The following is a 15239-nucleotide window of genomic DNA, read 5'->3' as shown; positions in this document are numbered from 1 at the left end:
ATTTTAACAATGAGACAACAACAACAAAAAAAGGATGTCTCATTATTGTCATTCTTTTGGATGAAATTATCAATTTTTTGTATGATTTGTTATTTGACCTACTCTGTGTTTCAAATGTGTTTCTTGTAAGCAACATGCTATATAGGGTTCTGATTTTTAATGTACTTTGCTGTTCACTTCTGTTTTATGAGAGTTCATTCCATTCAGATTCACATTTGTGATTACTAACTCTATACTTTCCTCCATCCTATTTTTCCCAAATTATAATTTACTCTCTCCTTTCATCCTTTCCCTCCCATCAGTGTTTTGGCACTTCCTCAATCTTCTCTTCCTTCTATCAGCCTCATCCTCTTTTTCTTATTCTTTTTTATATCTATTTGTGCCCTCTCTTCTATCAGCCTCCCCTCTTCCTTTTTCTTTCCCCTTCTCCTTCTGTTTCTCTGTATGGTAAGATAAATTTCTATATCCAATGAGGTATGTATGTTATTTCCTCTGAGTCAAATCAGATGAGATTAAGGTTTGAAAAATGCTCATTCATCTCTCTTTTCTTTCCCTCTAAGGTCTTTTGTGTCTCTTTGTGTGATATAATTTACCCTATTTTACCTCTTCTTTCCTTTTCTCCCAATACAATCCTTTTACTACTCCTTAAATTCTTTTTTTATATCTTCTCATCAAAGTCAACTTATACCCACAACTTCTGTGTATGTGTACCTTTTCTAACTGCCTTAACAAAGATACAATTCAAGAACTATAACTATCATCTTCCTATGTTAGGATGTTTTAAGTTTAACTTTCAAACATCATGATTTTTTTTTCTTCTTTCTTTCCTGTTTATCTTTTAATGTTTCTCTTGAGTCATATTTAAAGATTGAGTTTTCTGTTCAGCTCTGGTCTTTTCATCTAAATTGATTGAAAATTCCCTATTACATTAAATTTCCATCTTTCCCCCTAAAAGATAATGCTCATTTTTGCTGGGTAGTTGGTTTTTGGCTGTAGTACAAGCTCCTTTGCAAACTCTCTGATCCTTTAATGTAGAAGCTGCCAGATCCTGGTAATACTGACTGTGGCTCCTCAATATTTGAGTTGTTTCTTTCTGGCTGCTTGTAGTATCCTCTTCTTGAAATGACGATGCCAGAAATTAATACATTATTCCTTGGAGTTTTCATTTTGGTGTGTTTTCATTTTGGTGTGTTTTCATTTTGGTGTCTCTTTCAGGGGATTGGTAGATTCTTTCAATGACTGGCTTACTCTCTGGTTCTTGGATATTAGGGAAATTTTCCTGGACTTCTTGAAAGATATTGTCCAAGCTCTTTTTTTTTTTTTTTTTTTTTTGATCATGCTTTCAGGTAGTCCAACAATTTTTAACTTCTCTCTCCTGGATCTATTTTCTATGTTGGTTGTTTTTCCAGTGAGTTATTTTACATTTTTTTCCTATCTTTTGATTTAAAATTTTTTCTTTGACAGATTCTTGATGTCTCATTTAGTCATTCACTTCGTTTTAACTTTTAGTGAATTATTTTCTTCAGTTAGCTTTTTTATCTCCTTTTTCATTTGGCCAACTTTACTTTTAAAGGCATTGTTTTGTTCATTGGATTTTTTTTCTTCCAATTTGCCAATTCCATTTTTTAAGGAGTTGTTTTCTTCAGTACATATACATTTATATTTTTCCCCCATTTCATCAAATTTTATAAGGGGTTGTTGACTGAAGAAAGTCTGTTTTTTTTTCCTTTTTCCAACCTGTTGACTTTTTTTTTTAATATATAATTCTCCTGTATATCTCTCGTTTCTTTTCCCAACTTTTCTTTTACCTCTCATATTTGATTTTTAAAATCCTTTTTGAATTCTTTTTTTTTTTTTTTTTTTTTTTTTGGCATTCTACATTTTTATATTATTAAGAATCTGCCACTCTATAACTTTTTTTTTTTTCTTAACTTTTTATTGATAGAACCCATGCCAGGGTAATTTTTTACAGCATTATCCCTTGCATTCACTTCTATTCCGATTTTTCCCCTCCCTTCCTCCACCCCCTCCCCCAGATGGCAAGCAGTCCTTTACATGTTGAATAGGTTACAGTATATCCTAGATTGAATTCTTACAAGAGAACCTTTTGAGCTTCAGACCAACTCATATTCTCCTTTGAGGCTTTACATGTAGGCATTTTTCCAATGCTATCCTCTTCTAGGTGTGCCTGTTGCCATATAAACTTTCTAAAATCAGGGTTCATTTTGTTTTGTTACTCATTTTTAAGATTGAGTTGTGCTCCTAATGCACTGGGGAAATGGCTCCAAGCTTCTTTTGCTGAGGAATCAAAGCCTTTCATTAGTTTTCTATGATAGGACCAGAGGTGCTTCTGGCTTTCCCACTGCCCTGAGTTGTCCTAATCTTATTGTGCCTTTTGTGCTGGTGTTTAGACTTGCAATTTGCCTTCTACACTTGGGTTGCAGGGATTTCCTTTACTAATCTGTGTTTTGGCTGCATTCTCAGTATGGTGTCTATGGAATTCCCCTTATGTCCAAGTGAGGTCCTTCCTTTGAAGTCTTTCCAAGATATCTTAAGCTGGAAAAAGCATTTCACTCCAAATTTTTGTGAGTTCTGTCCCTCTGGAATCCATTTAGAGGTTTGTTTTAGCTTTATTTCTGAGGGAAACAGGAGAGATCTCAGGCAACTTGCTGGTTTCTCTCCACCATCTTGGCTCCTTCCAAATTTGGTTTTTCAGATTACAGTTTTAAATCAAATGCTAGGCATGGAAGTCAGATTTCTAGGGCTTAAGGATTGAGTTGGTGAGAAGAAAGTAGAAATAATAAATATAAACTTTTCTTTTTGGAAATTAGCAATGGAAAATTGAGACAAAGGGGCAATAACTTAAGATGACAGATTCAAGGAATTTTTTTTAAAGGTTAGGGGAGATCTGAACATGTTAGTAGGCAGCAAGGAAATAAAAGCAAGATAATAAGAGATAGATAATAGCTAATGGAGGTAAATGAGAGCAGATGCACATTTGGAAGATTTAGCTTGGCTAAGAAGATAATATAGCTATTTATTATCTAAGTAAAGGAAAGGATGAATAAGGATATAGGATTGTTGGGCTATTTTTTTTTCCAGTAGAGATGTTGCTTCCAGAAAATAGCATCAGACTTTTTGTAATAAAGAAGAGGTTTCACTAGTGAGATTCCCTCTTTGAAGAAAGTATTTAAATTTTTTCTTTTTGTGTTCTCTTTACGTAGCATAGTGCTTGGAACATAGTAAAGAGCTTAAGTGATGTTTGTTGAGATACCTTCATGGATCTAGAATACTGGATCTGGAATCAGGAAAACTCGATTTTAAATCGGGTCAGTTACTAGCTGTGGGAACTTGGACAAGTCATTGAGCCACTGCCTGAATTTCCTCTTCTATAAAATGGGAGTATTTGCAAACCTTGAAATGCCACATATGCCATTCTAGTAGTGTAATTATTAATTGGTTTACTGAAAGAGGAGAAATATGGGCTAATATTGCACATGTGGTAAAGAGAATGCTAGTAATATCTGATGTGAGAATATAATGGAGTTGGCTGGATATAAGTAAGAGTATTGCCATGAAACGATGAGGATCCATTTGAGGTTGGATAGCATGAATTTATAGTGAACCCAGTCAGCATTATTTTGAAATTACCTCTAGCAGTAGTTGGCACCTTGGAAATGGAATAAAGAAAAAAGGCAAATTATCAGGCTAAATAAAGGTTGGAGATTGGTGGCAAGAATAAGGGACTCAAAGATGGATAAAATAACTAAGTTAAGATTGTGAAGTGAGAAAATTGAAACTAGGAGAGAGGTAATTGAATAGGCAAATAAAATAGAGTTGAGAGCCTGCAGTTTTGGAAAATCAGGCATTGCGAAAGCTAAAAAATAGATGACTATGATCAGAAAGGGGAATTTCAGAATCCACTAATCATGGAAGGGTAATAATTTTGGGTGGTCATAAATTACATGATTTTATTCTTCCTAAGAGTACCTAAGATAGAGTTGATGAATTGGGGGACCAGGATGTTAGAAGTGTAAGTTATCATAAATATTGACGTAATTTAACAGTAAATAATTTCAAAATTGGCATGGGTATTTATATATTTGTGTGTGTGTGTGTGTGTGTGTGTGTGTGTGTGTGTGTGTGTGCTTTTGTAGGACAACCAAGCAATACAGTGGATAGAGCATTGGACCTGAAGTCAGGAAGACTTGAATTCAAATTTGGCATCAGATATTTACTAGTTCTGTGTCCTGGGCAATTCACTTAATCCTGTTTGCCTCAGTTTCCTCATCTTTTAAATGAGCTAGAGAAGTAAATGGCAAATCACTCCAGTATTTTTGCCAAGAAAACCCCAAAAGCAGTCATAAAGAGTTTTACATGCCTGAAAAGTATTAAATAACATGTATATGACTATATGTATGAAAATTTCACTTTATTCTGCTTTAATGATGAAAAGGAAACTTTTAAGACAGATGCGGAAGTAATTGAGGAAGCTAGAAAAGTGCTTTTTTACATCAATAGATAATAAGAACTTGATCAAATAGTATAATTACATGGTGTGAAGTTCAGAGAAAGAGAAGTTATGATTTAGTGAAAGAGTCAGAAAGAGGATCTAGAAATAGCAATGAGAAACAAAGAATGTGTTGACTATTCCTGACTGTGTGAATTAAGAGAGATAAGAAGAATTGTCAATAAGATTATCACAAAATGTGCTTACTTACAGGAAAAAAATGAAACAAAACCAGATTTTAATTAGTATTTATCTTTAACTTTATTGAATTGATGTTTATAGATGCTATATATAAATTTTAAAAAAATTTAAGTTTGTCTTAAAATAAGCTATGATCAATTTTATGAACATTTTATGTATATTGGGGGGGAAATATATATATATTTCTTAGCTTTTCATGAAGATCTATCCATTTTATTTATGTTCATGTTCTATATATTTTTCTCTTTGATTTATCTTTCTAATAGGAGGCTGTTAAATCTACTATTTTCTATTTCTTCTAGAAGAGCTTTCCTTATCTATGATTTGCTATATTATTTGGTATACCTATATTCTTAATTAGTATTCCTTTATTATGATACCTCTTTGTGTTTTTCTTTCAGTGGTATATAATTAGAATTTAATTTTGTCAAGTATCATCCTTTCAACTCCAGATTTACTTAAGTTATCCTTAGTGGATCTTCATTTTATTTTTTTGTACACTTTTTCTTAAAGATTAAAATATCAGAGTTGATGTTTTGAAATTTCATTAATCCTATTTTTTTAAATTATTTTTTTCTTTTTTATGAGAGAATTCAAATCTCTTTTGGTGAAGTCTCCATAGATTTCAACCATCTCTAAAAATTGAGTGGACATTGTTGATACTGTACCACCATAGTTAAGACATAAATTCTTCCTTTTAAAAATTAGTAAATTTCAAAAGTGGACATAGACATTTACTATCGATTGAAATTACACTATTAGACAATTTGGCTGTTTTCAGAGATTGAACTTTGATGAAGTGCTTGGGGAGGTATCTGTTGTGTCAAAATATATTTTAAAAAAATGCATACAATGGCTACCATATTTCTTGAGAGATGATGATAAAGCTGCAACCTAGTAATGCTATAATTTTATAGTTAGGTCTTGGGAGGATCAGTTAAAAATCCTGGGAAATTTTAGCTAAAAAAAGAAAAAAATAGGGGAAACTTAATTTTAAGGGCTTTGTGGTTCCACATATTAAAACTAAGCATAGTGAATGGGAGAAAAAATTCAGCTTAGCTATAAGGAAAAGTTTACTGATAATTAAAATTGTGTAGGTTCACAGTTATCCAATCTGCAAGAAAAAAAAAAATTTTGATAGAGCTCCAAACCATTAATCATTTACTAAAGGATATGGACCCCTTCAGTAAATGGAACCTCACATCTTTCTTATGATCTTAGATATCTCCTTTCTCCAGGGCTTTACTTATAGAGAGTCTGTTATCCAAACACTCTGAAGAGGCAAAGTTAAATATAAAACTTCATTGGATGATAGTATGCCTTTCTTTTGATTCTCCAGAAGAGCCAGAAATGATACATGAGCATGGATGGTTACAAAGTAAGGATTATCTCCTTTAAGAAGTTATAAAATGGGATCCTCCTAATGTTGAGCAAAAGTGTAGTCTGAAAAATAAATTGGGAAACCTATATAACATCAAGATATCCCACCCATATTGGATTTGGTTATCATACAAAAAAGATAGAGGTTCTCTATTAGACTCAACTTTCTTGTTTTTAGAAAGGGGAATTAGTGAACAGTGAACTTAGAACTTGTAGTTTAAAGTTTAGGATCTATTAAAAGAAAGAATCTTTCTAACCTTATCTAATTATTACTGTATCTAAGATATGTATATATGTAATTCCTATATTCATGTTAGTTGACTAGAATGACTAAATGTATATTACTGGGTTAGTTTATCACTAATCATTGTTAATAATCACTATCCCTGTGAAGTCCCACTAAGGTGATTAATACTGATTAGAACAAAATCGGGTCTAATTAAGATCATCTCTGTCAGCTGTCTGAAAGTGAGCCTCTTTGTGAAGTAGTAAATTTCCATCACTAACGACTGAATGTCATATGCCTAAATGGCATAGACTGGGTTACAAGTTGTTGGAAATATGTAGATGGGATTCAATTTAGCTAAGATTATAATAATCTCCATGGTTCCTTCTAACTCTTAAAATTCTATGATTCTGTCTTTTTCTCTGAGAAAACCGTAGGCTATAAAATTTTAACTGTGTTGAGACTAGAAGCAATATTCATTACTTAGTTTGGTGGTTTTTGTACTGTTTTTAGTTCTCAAAATTTGTCTGCATTTTCAATTTTTTACAGTACCTGAGGTCTATCTACAAAGAGAAATTAATTTCTGTGAAGATTAAATCCTAGCAAATTTTGGCATCAGCTCTTCTAATTCAGAATGTCTACAAAAGTAAAGGAGACTTCAATGCTGGTTTCACAAACACCAGATGAACAAGATAGAATTTTTATAGTGAAGATGGAAGAAGAGGAAATTCACAACTGTGAACAGGAACCCAACTTCCACTGGAACAACTGCTATAGCCCAGAAACGTTTCGACAGCGTTTCAGGCAGTTTGGCTACCAGGATTCACCTGGGCCCCGTGAGGCCCTGAGTCAGCTTCGTGAATTTTGCCATCTGTGGCTAAGGCCTGAAATGCACACAAAAGAGCAGATCTTGGAGCTGCTGGTTCTAGAGCAGTTCCTGGCGATTCTGCCAAAGGAGCTCCAGACCTTAGTACAAAAGCATCATCCAGAGAATGGAGAGGAGGCAGTAACTGTGCTGGAAGATTTGGAAAGAGAGATTGATGGACCAGGCGAACAGGTTCATATGACAAGGGGTCATCTAGTAATGGGGGGAAATTTTATGAATTTTTATTTCCCCTTCACTTAGTTGGAAAGTTCTTTATTGTTTTGTCTGTTTTCTCTTCTTGTCTTCCATATTTGCCCATTGTTCTAGGAAAAGGAATGAAATTCTAATTCCTCCATCCCTTCTTCCTGAGATATTTTTCCATATATTCTTTTCTTTATGTGATTTATGTTCTTATGACTACTATGATTGGTTCACAACCCCAACCAAATGTAAATATTTCCAGGTCTCATTCTGTCAACAAAATCAGGAAGAGATGATACTTCAGGGAGCAGATCAGGAGTCACTAAGTCTTCAAGTCCAGCCTATGGTTAACCAGCTCAAATGGGCATCTTGGGAGCTCCATGCCCTAAGACGAAGTGGTAAGGAAATAATCTTGATGTAGGGTGGAGAATGAAAGTTGGTATCCCGTACACCTCAGATATATATGTATATATGTGTGTGTGTGTGTGTGTGTGTGTGTGTGTGTGTGTGTGTAGGTGCTTTTATTCCTGAAACATTTCCTTACTTATCCACTTCTCACTGTTGGAGGCATCATCATTATTTGTTTCCCTAAGCATAAGGCCTTAATATAGAAGAGCTATTTTTTCATATCGTAAGTGAAATTAGACTTTATAGACATCACCCATACCAGTCATTTCTTCTGTTATTAATTTTTCATTGGTTATTTATTTAAACATTTTAAAGTATATCTTAAATACAATATATGTGTACATATTTATACATTTCTCTTGTTGCACAAGAAAAATCTGATTTAGAAAAGTAAAAATAACTTGGGAAGAAAAACAAAAATGCATACAGATATTCATTTCCCAGTGTTCTTTCTCTTGGTGTAGCTGGATTTGTTCATTACTGATCAATTGTAACTGAATTGGATCCTCTCATTGCTGAAGATTGCCACTTCCATCAGAATTGATCCTCATATAGTATTGTTGTTGAAGTGTATAATGATCTCCTGGTTCTGCTCATTTCACTTAGCATCAGTTCATGTAAGTCTCTCTAAGCCTCGCTATATTCATCCTGCTGGTCATTTCTTACAAAACAATAATATTCCATAACATTCATATACCACAATTTACCCAGCCATTCTCCAGTTAATGGGCATTCATTCAATTTCCAGTTTCTAGCCACTACAAAAAGGACTGGTATAAACATTTTTGCACATACAGGTCTCTTTCCCTTCTTTAATATCTCTTTGGGTTATAAGCCCAATAGTAATACTGCTGGATCAAAGGGTATGCAGTTTGATAACTTTTTGAGCATAATTCCAAATTGCTCTCCAGAATAGTTGGATCTGTTCACAACTCTATCAACAGTGCATCAGTTCCCAGTTTTTCCACATCCCCTCCAACATTCGTCACTATCTTTTCCTGTCATCTTAGCAATCTGACAGGTATGTAGTGGTATCTCCGAGTTGTCTTAATTTGCATTTCTCTGATCAATAGTGATTTGGAACACCCTTTCATATTGACTAGAAATAGTTTCAATTTCATCATCTGAAAATTGTCTGTTCATATCCTTTAACCATTTATCAACTAGAGAATGGCTTGATTTCTTATAAATTTTTATAAATTGGAGGCAATTCTCTGTATATTTTGGAAATGAGGCCTTTATCAGAACCCTTAACTGTAAAAATGTTTTCCCAGTTTATTGCTTCCCTTCTAATCTTGTCTGCATTAGTTTTGTTTGTACAAATGCTCTTCAACTTGATATAATCAAAATTTTCTATTTTGTGATCAATAATGATCTTTGATCGCAAATTCCTCTACAGGTCTGAAAGATAAACTATCCTTTGGTCTTCTAGTTTATTTTTTATGCCTAAATCATGAACCCATTTTGATCTTATCTTGGTGTAAGGTGTTAAGTATGGGTCCATGCCTAGTTTCTGCCATACTAATTTCCAATTTTCCCAGAAGTTTTTGTCAAATAGTGAATTCTTATCCCAAAAGTTGGGGTCTTTGGGTTTGTCAAATACTAGATTGACTATTACATATTATATTATTATTATATATTATAACTAATAGTTATTGACTATTTTGTCCTGTGAACCTATTCCACTGATCAACTAGTCTATTTCTTAGCCAATACCAAATGGTTTTAGTGACTGGTGCTTTATAATATAATTTTAGTGTTAGGTTGATTTTTAAAGTGAATTTTTATTTAGATATTATGTTAGACTATTTGTCTTTTTTTTTTTTTTTTTTTTTTTTTAAATTTTTTTTTTAATTTTTTTTTTTTAATTTTTTTTATTTAATAATTACATTATATTTACACTCATTTCTGTTCCGATTTTTTTTCCCCCTCCCTCCCTCCACCCCCTCCCCTAGATGGCAAGCAGTCCTTTATATGTTGGATATGTTGCAGTATATCCTAGATACAATATATGTTTGCAGAACCGAACAGTTCTCTTGTTGCGTAGGGAGAATTGGATTCAGAAGGTATAAATAATCCGGGAAGAGAAACAAAAATGCAGATAGTTCACATTCGTTTCCCAGTGTTCTTTCTTTGGGTGTAGCTGCTTTTGTCCGTCATTTATCAATTGAAACTCAGGTCTCTTTGTCAAAGAAATCCACTTCCATCAAAATATGTCCTCATACAATATCGTTGTCGAAGTGTATAATGATCTCCTGGTTCTGCTCATTTCACTTAGCATCAGTTCATGTAGGTCTCTCCAAGCCTCTCTGTATTCATCCTGCTGGTCATTTCTTACAGAACAATAATATTCCATAACATTCATATACCACAATTTACCCAGCCATTCTCCAATTGATGGGCATCCATTCATTTTCCAGTTTCTAGCCACTACAAACAGGGCTGCTACAAACATTTTGGCACATACAGGTCCCTTTCCCTTCTTTAGTATTTCTTTGGGATATAAGCCCAATAGAAACACTGCTGGATCAAAGGATATGCACATTTTGATAATTTTTTGGGCATAATTCCAGATTGCTCTCCAGAATGGTTGGATTCGTTCACAACTCCACCAACAATGCATTAGTGTCCCAGTTTTCCCGCATCCCCTCCAACATTCATCATTATTTTTTCCTGTCATCTTAGCCAATCTGACAGGTGTGTAGTGGTATCTCAGAGTTGTCTTAATTTGCATTTCTCTGATCAATAATGATTTGGAACACTCTTTCATATGAGTGGTAATAGTTTCAATCTCATCCTCTGAAAATTGTCTGTTCATATCCTTTGACCATTTATCAATTGGAGAATGGCTTGATTTCTTATAAATTTGAGTCAGTTCTCTATATATTTTGGAAATGAGGCCTTTATCAGAACCTTTAACTGTGAAAATGTTTTCCCAGTTTGTTGCTTCCCTTCTAATCTTGTTTGCATTAGTTTTATTTGTACAAAGGCTTTTTAATTTGATGTAATCGAAATTTTCTATTCTGTGGTCAGTAATGGTCTCTAGTTCATCTTTGGTCACAAATTTCTTTCTCCTCCACAAGTCTGAGAGATAAACTATTCTATGTTCCTCTAATTTATTTATAGTCTCGTTCTTTATGCCTAGGTCATAGACCCATTTTGATCTTATCTTGGTATATGGTGTTAAGTGTGGGTCCATGCCTAATTTCTGCCATACTAATTTCCAATTATCCCAGCAGTTTTTATCAAATAATGAATTCTTTTCCCAGAAGTTAGGGGCTTTGGGTTTGTCAAACACTAGATTGCTATAGTTGACTATTCTGTCTTGTGAGCCTAGCCTTTTCCACTGATCCACTAATCTATTTCTTAGCCAATACCAAATGGTTTTGGTGACTGCTGCTTTATAATATAATTTTAGATCAGGTACAGCTAGGCCACCTTCATTTGATTTTTTTTTCATTAATTCCCTTGAGATTCTCGACTTTTTATTGTTCCATATGAATTTTGTTGTTATTTTTTCTAGATCAATAAAATATTTTCTTGGAAGTCTGATTGGTATAGCACTAAATAAATAGATTAGTTTAGGGAGTATTGTCATCTTTATTATGTTCGCTCGGCCGATCCAAGAGCACTTAATATTTTTCCAATTATTTAAGTCTGACTTTATTTGTGTGGAGACTTTTTTATAATTTTGCTCATATAATTCCTGACTTTCCTTTGGTAGATAGATTCCCAAATATTTTATGGTATCAACAGTTATTCTGAATGGAATTTCTCTTTGTATCTCTTGCTGTTGGGTTTTGTTGGTGATGTATAAAAATGCTGAGGATTTATGGGGATTTATTTTGTAGCCAGCTACTTTGCTAAAATTATGAATTATTTCCAATAGCTTTTTGGTAGAATCTCTGGGGTTCTCTAGGTATACCATCATATCATCTGCAAAGAGTGATAGTTTGGTTTCCTCATTGCCTACTCTAATTCCTTTTATATCTTTCTCGACTCTTATTGCCGAGGCTAGTGTTTCTAATACGATATTAAATAATAATGGTGATAGTGGGCAACCTTGCTTCACTCCAGATCTTACTGGGAAAGGTTCCAGTTTTTCCCCATTGCATATGATGCTTACTGATGGTTTTAAATATATGCTCCTGACTATTTTAAGGAAAAGTCCATTTATTCCTATGCTCTCAAGTGTTTTTATTAGGAATGGATGTTGGATTTTATCAAATGCTTTTTCTGCATCTATTGAGATGATCATGTGGTTTTTGTTTGTTTGGTTATTGATATAGTCAATTATGTTAATAGTTTTCCTAATATTGAACCAGCCCTGCATTCCTGGTATAAATCCTACTTGGTCATAGTGTATTATCCTGGTGACAATTTTCTGTAATCTTTTTGCTAATATTTTATTTAAGATTTTAGCATCAATATTCATTAGGGAGATTGGTCTATAATTTTCTTTCTCTGTTTTCAGCCTACCTGGTTTAGGTATCAGTACCATATCTGTGTCATAAAAGGAGTTTGGTAGGACTCCTTCAATCCCTATTTTTTCAAATAGTTTATATAACATTGGAGTTAATTGTTCTTTAAATGTTTGGTAGAATTCACATGTAAATCCATCTGGTCCTGGGGATTTTTTCTTAGGGAGTTGATTGATAGTTTGTTCTATTTCTTTTTCTGAGATGGGACTGTTTAGGATATTTACTTCTTCCTCTGTTAGTTTGGGCAAGCTGTATTTTTGGAGGTATTTTTCTATTTCATTTAAGTTGTCGAATTTATTGGCATAAAGTTGGGCAAAGTAACTCCTAATTATTGCTCTAATTTCCTCTTCGTTAGTAGTGAGTTCTCCCTTTTCATTTTTAAGACTAACAATTTGATTTTCCTCTTTCCTTTTTTTAATCAGATTTACTAAGGGTTTGTCTATTTTGTTGGTTTTTTCATAGAACCAACTCTTAGTTTTATTAATCAATTCAATAGTTTTTTTACTTTCAATTTTATTGATCTCACCTTTTACTTTTAGAATTTCAAGTTTAGTGTTTGACTGGGGGTTTTTAATTTGTTCCTTTTCTAGCATTTTTAATTGCAAACCCAATTCATTGACCTTCTCTTTCTCTATTTTATACAAATAGGCCTCTAGAGATATGAAATTTCCCCTTATTACCGCTTTGGCTGCATCCCATACATTTTGGTATGATGTCTCATTATTATCGTTTTCTTGGGTGAAGTTATTAATTATGTCTATGATTTGCTGTTTTACCCAATCATTCTTTAGTATGAGATTATTTAGTTTCCAATTATTTTTTGGTCTACTTCCCCCTGCTTTTTTGTTGAATGTAATTTTCATTGCATCGTGGTCTGAAAAGGATGCATTTACTATTTCTGCCTTACTACATTTGAGTTTGAGGTTTTTATGTCCTAATATATGGTCAATTTTTGTATAGGTTCCATGAACTGCTGAAAAGAAAGTGTATTCCTTTCTGTCTCCATTACATTTTCTCCAGAGATCTATCATATCTAGCTTTTCTAGTATTCTGTTTACCTCTTTGACTTCTTTCTTATTTATTTTCTGGTTTGATTTATCTAATTCTGAGAGTGCAAGGTTAAGATCTCCCACTATTATAGTTTTACTGTCTATTTCTTCTTGCAGCTCTCTTAGTTTCTCTTTTAAGAATTTAGATGCTACCCCACTTGGTGCATATATGTTTAATATAGATAGTGCTTCATTATCCATGCTACCCTTTAGCAAGATATAGTGTCCTTCCTTATCTCTTTTAATTAGGTCAATTTTTGCTTTAGCTTGATCTGAGATCAGGATGGCTACCCCTGCTTTTTTGACTTCACCTGAAGCATAGTAGATTTTGCTCCAACCTTTTACCTTTAACCTGCATGTATCTCCCCGCTTCAGGTGTGTTTCCTGTAAACAACATATTGTAGGATTCTGGCTTTTAATCCATTCTGCTAACCGCTTCCTCTTTATGGGGGAGTTTACCCCGTTCACGTTTATGGTTAGAATGACCAATTCTGTATTACTTGCCATCTTGTTAACCCCGGTTTATGCTTTCCTCCCTTCTTTCCCCTTTCCCCCCTTCCAAGTATTAAGCTTGTGAGCACCCCTTGCTTCTCACAGCCCTCCCTTTTTAGTGTCCCTCCCCCGCCTTAGAGTTCCTCCCCCTATCTTACCCCTTTCCCTCCCAGTTCCCGTATTCCCTTCCGCTTAGCTTATTCCTTCCCTTTCCACTTTTCCCTTCTCACTTTTCAATGAGATGGGAGAAGTTTCACCATAGATTGAATATGTCTTAAGATTTTTCACTTAAAGCCAATTCTGAAGGCAGTAAGATACCCACTATATTCATCCCCCTCCATTCTTTCTCTCAGATATAATAGGTTTCCTATGCCTCTTCATGAGATGTACTACCCCCACTTTACCCTTTTTCTGGTACAATGTCCTTTCCACATCAATTTCTAGAACAAGGTATACATGTATTCTTTATACATCTATATAGTCAAATATAGTTCCCAAGATTAATCTTTACCTTTTTAGATTTCTCTTGAGTTCTATATTTGTAGATCAAACTTTTTGTTAAGTTCTGGTTTTTTCATCAGAAATAGATGAAATTCGCTTACTTCGTTGAATGTCCATCTTCTTCCCTGGAAAAAGATGCTCATTCTCGCTGGGTAAGTTATTTTTGGTTGCATACCAAGTTCCTTAGCCTTTCGGAATATCATATTCCAGGCCCTTCGATCTTTTAATGTGGATGCTGCCAGATCCTGGGTGATCCTTATTGTGGCTCCTTGATACTTGAATTGGGTTTTTCTAGCCGCTTGCAATATTTTTTCTTTCATCTGAGGGTTCTGGCATTTGGCCACTATATTCCTTGGTGTTTTGATTTTAGGATCCCTTTCAGTGGGTGATCGATGAATCCTTTCAATGTTTATTTTTTCCTCTGTTCCTATGACTTCTGGGCAGTTCTCTTTGATAATTTCCTGGAAGACAGTGTCCAGGCTTTTTTTTTCATCATGTTTTTCTGGGAGTCCAATGATTCTCAGATTGTCTCTCCTGGATCTGTTTTCCAGGTCTGTTGTCTTCCCCAGAAGGTATTTCACATTTTTCTCCATTGTTTGATTTTTTTGGATTTGCTTGACTGATTCTTCTTGTCTCCTCGAGTCATTCAATTCCACTTGTTCAATTCTGATTTTCAGTGAAGTATTCTCTTCACTCACTTTTTTAAAATCTTTCTCTAATTGTCCAATTGAGTTCTTTTGTTCTGTGGAATTTTTTTCCATTTCGCCAATTTTGTTTTTTAGAGAGCTGTTTTCTGTTTCCAGTTCACTAATCCTATTTTTCAAGGATTTTACTTCTTTATCCACTCTCTCTTTAACTTTCTCCAGACTCTTTTCCCATTTTTCTTCTAGCTCCCTTGTGAGAGCCTTTTTAATCACTTCTATGA

General features: G+C 34.0%; 1 protein-coding gene across 3 annotated transcripts in view; it reads left to right on the top strand.

The window, feature by feature from the left end:
* Nucleotides 1-15239, top strand: part of LOC127560761 (zinc finger protein 396-like) — a 44299-nt gene that overhangs the window by 21354 nt on the left and 7706 nt on the right. For 2 of the 3 annotated variants that reach the window (XM_051995611.1, XM_051995610.1), the window contains 2 exons: nucleotides 6867-7374; nucleotides 7646-7781. In XM_051995611.1, the coding sequence (XP_051851571.1) occupies nucleotides 6952-7374; nucleotides 7646-7781 (559 nt within the window). In that variant the 5' untranslated portion in view covers nucleotides 6867-6951. Of the gene's footprint in view, nucleotides 1-6866; nucleotides 7375-7645; nucleotides 7782-8255; nucleotides 9590-15239 lie in introns of those variants that run through there. The other variant, XM_051995612.1, reaches the window with a different exon arrangement.

This window comes from Antechinus flavipes, chromosome 4 (genome assembly GCF_016432865.1).
Source record: "Antechinus flavipes isolate AdamAnt ecotype Samford, QLD, Australia chromosome 4, AdamAnt_v2, whole genome shotgun sequence".
NCBI lineage: Eukaryota > Metazoa > Chordata > Mammalia > Dasyuromorphia > Dasyuridae > Antechinus > Antechinus flavipes.
The sequence above is the reverse complement of the archived record's forward strand: the minus strand, read 5'-3'. Positions and strand labels throughout refer to the sequence as shown.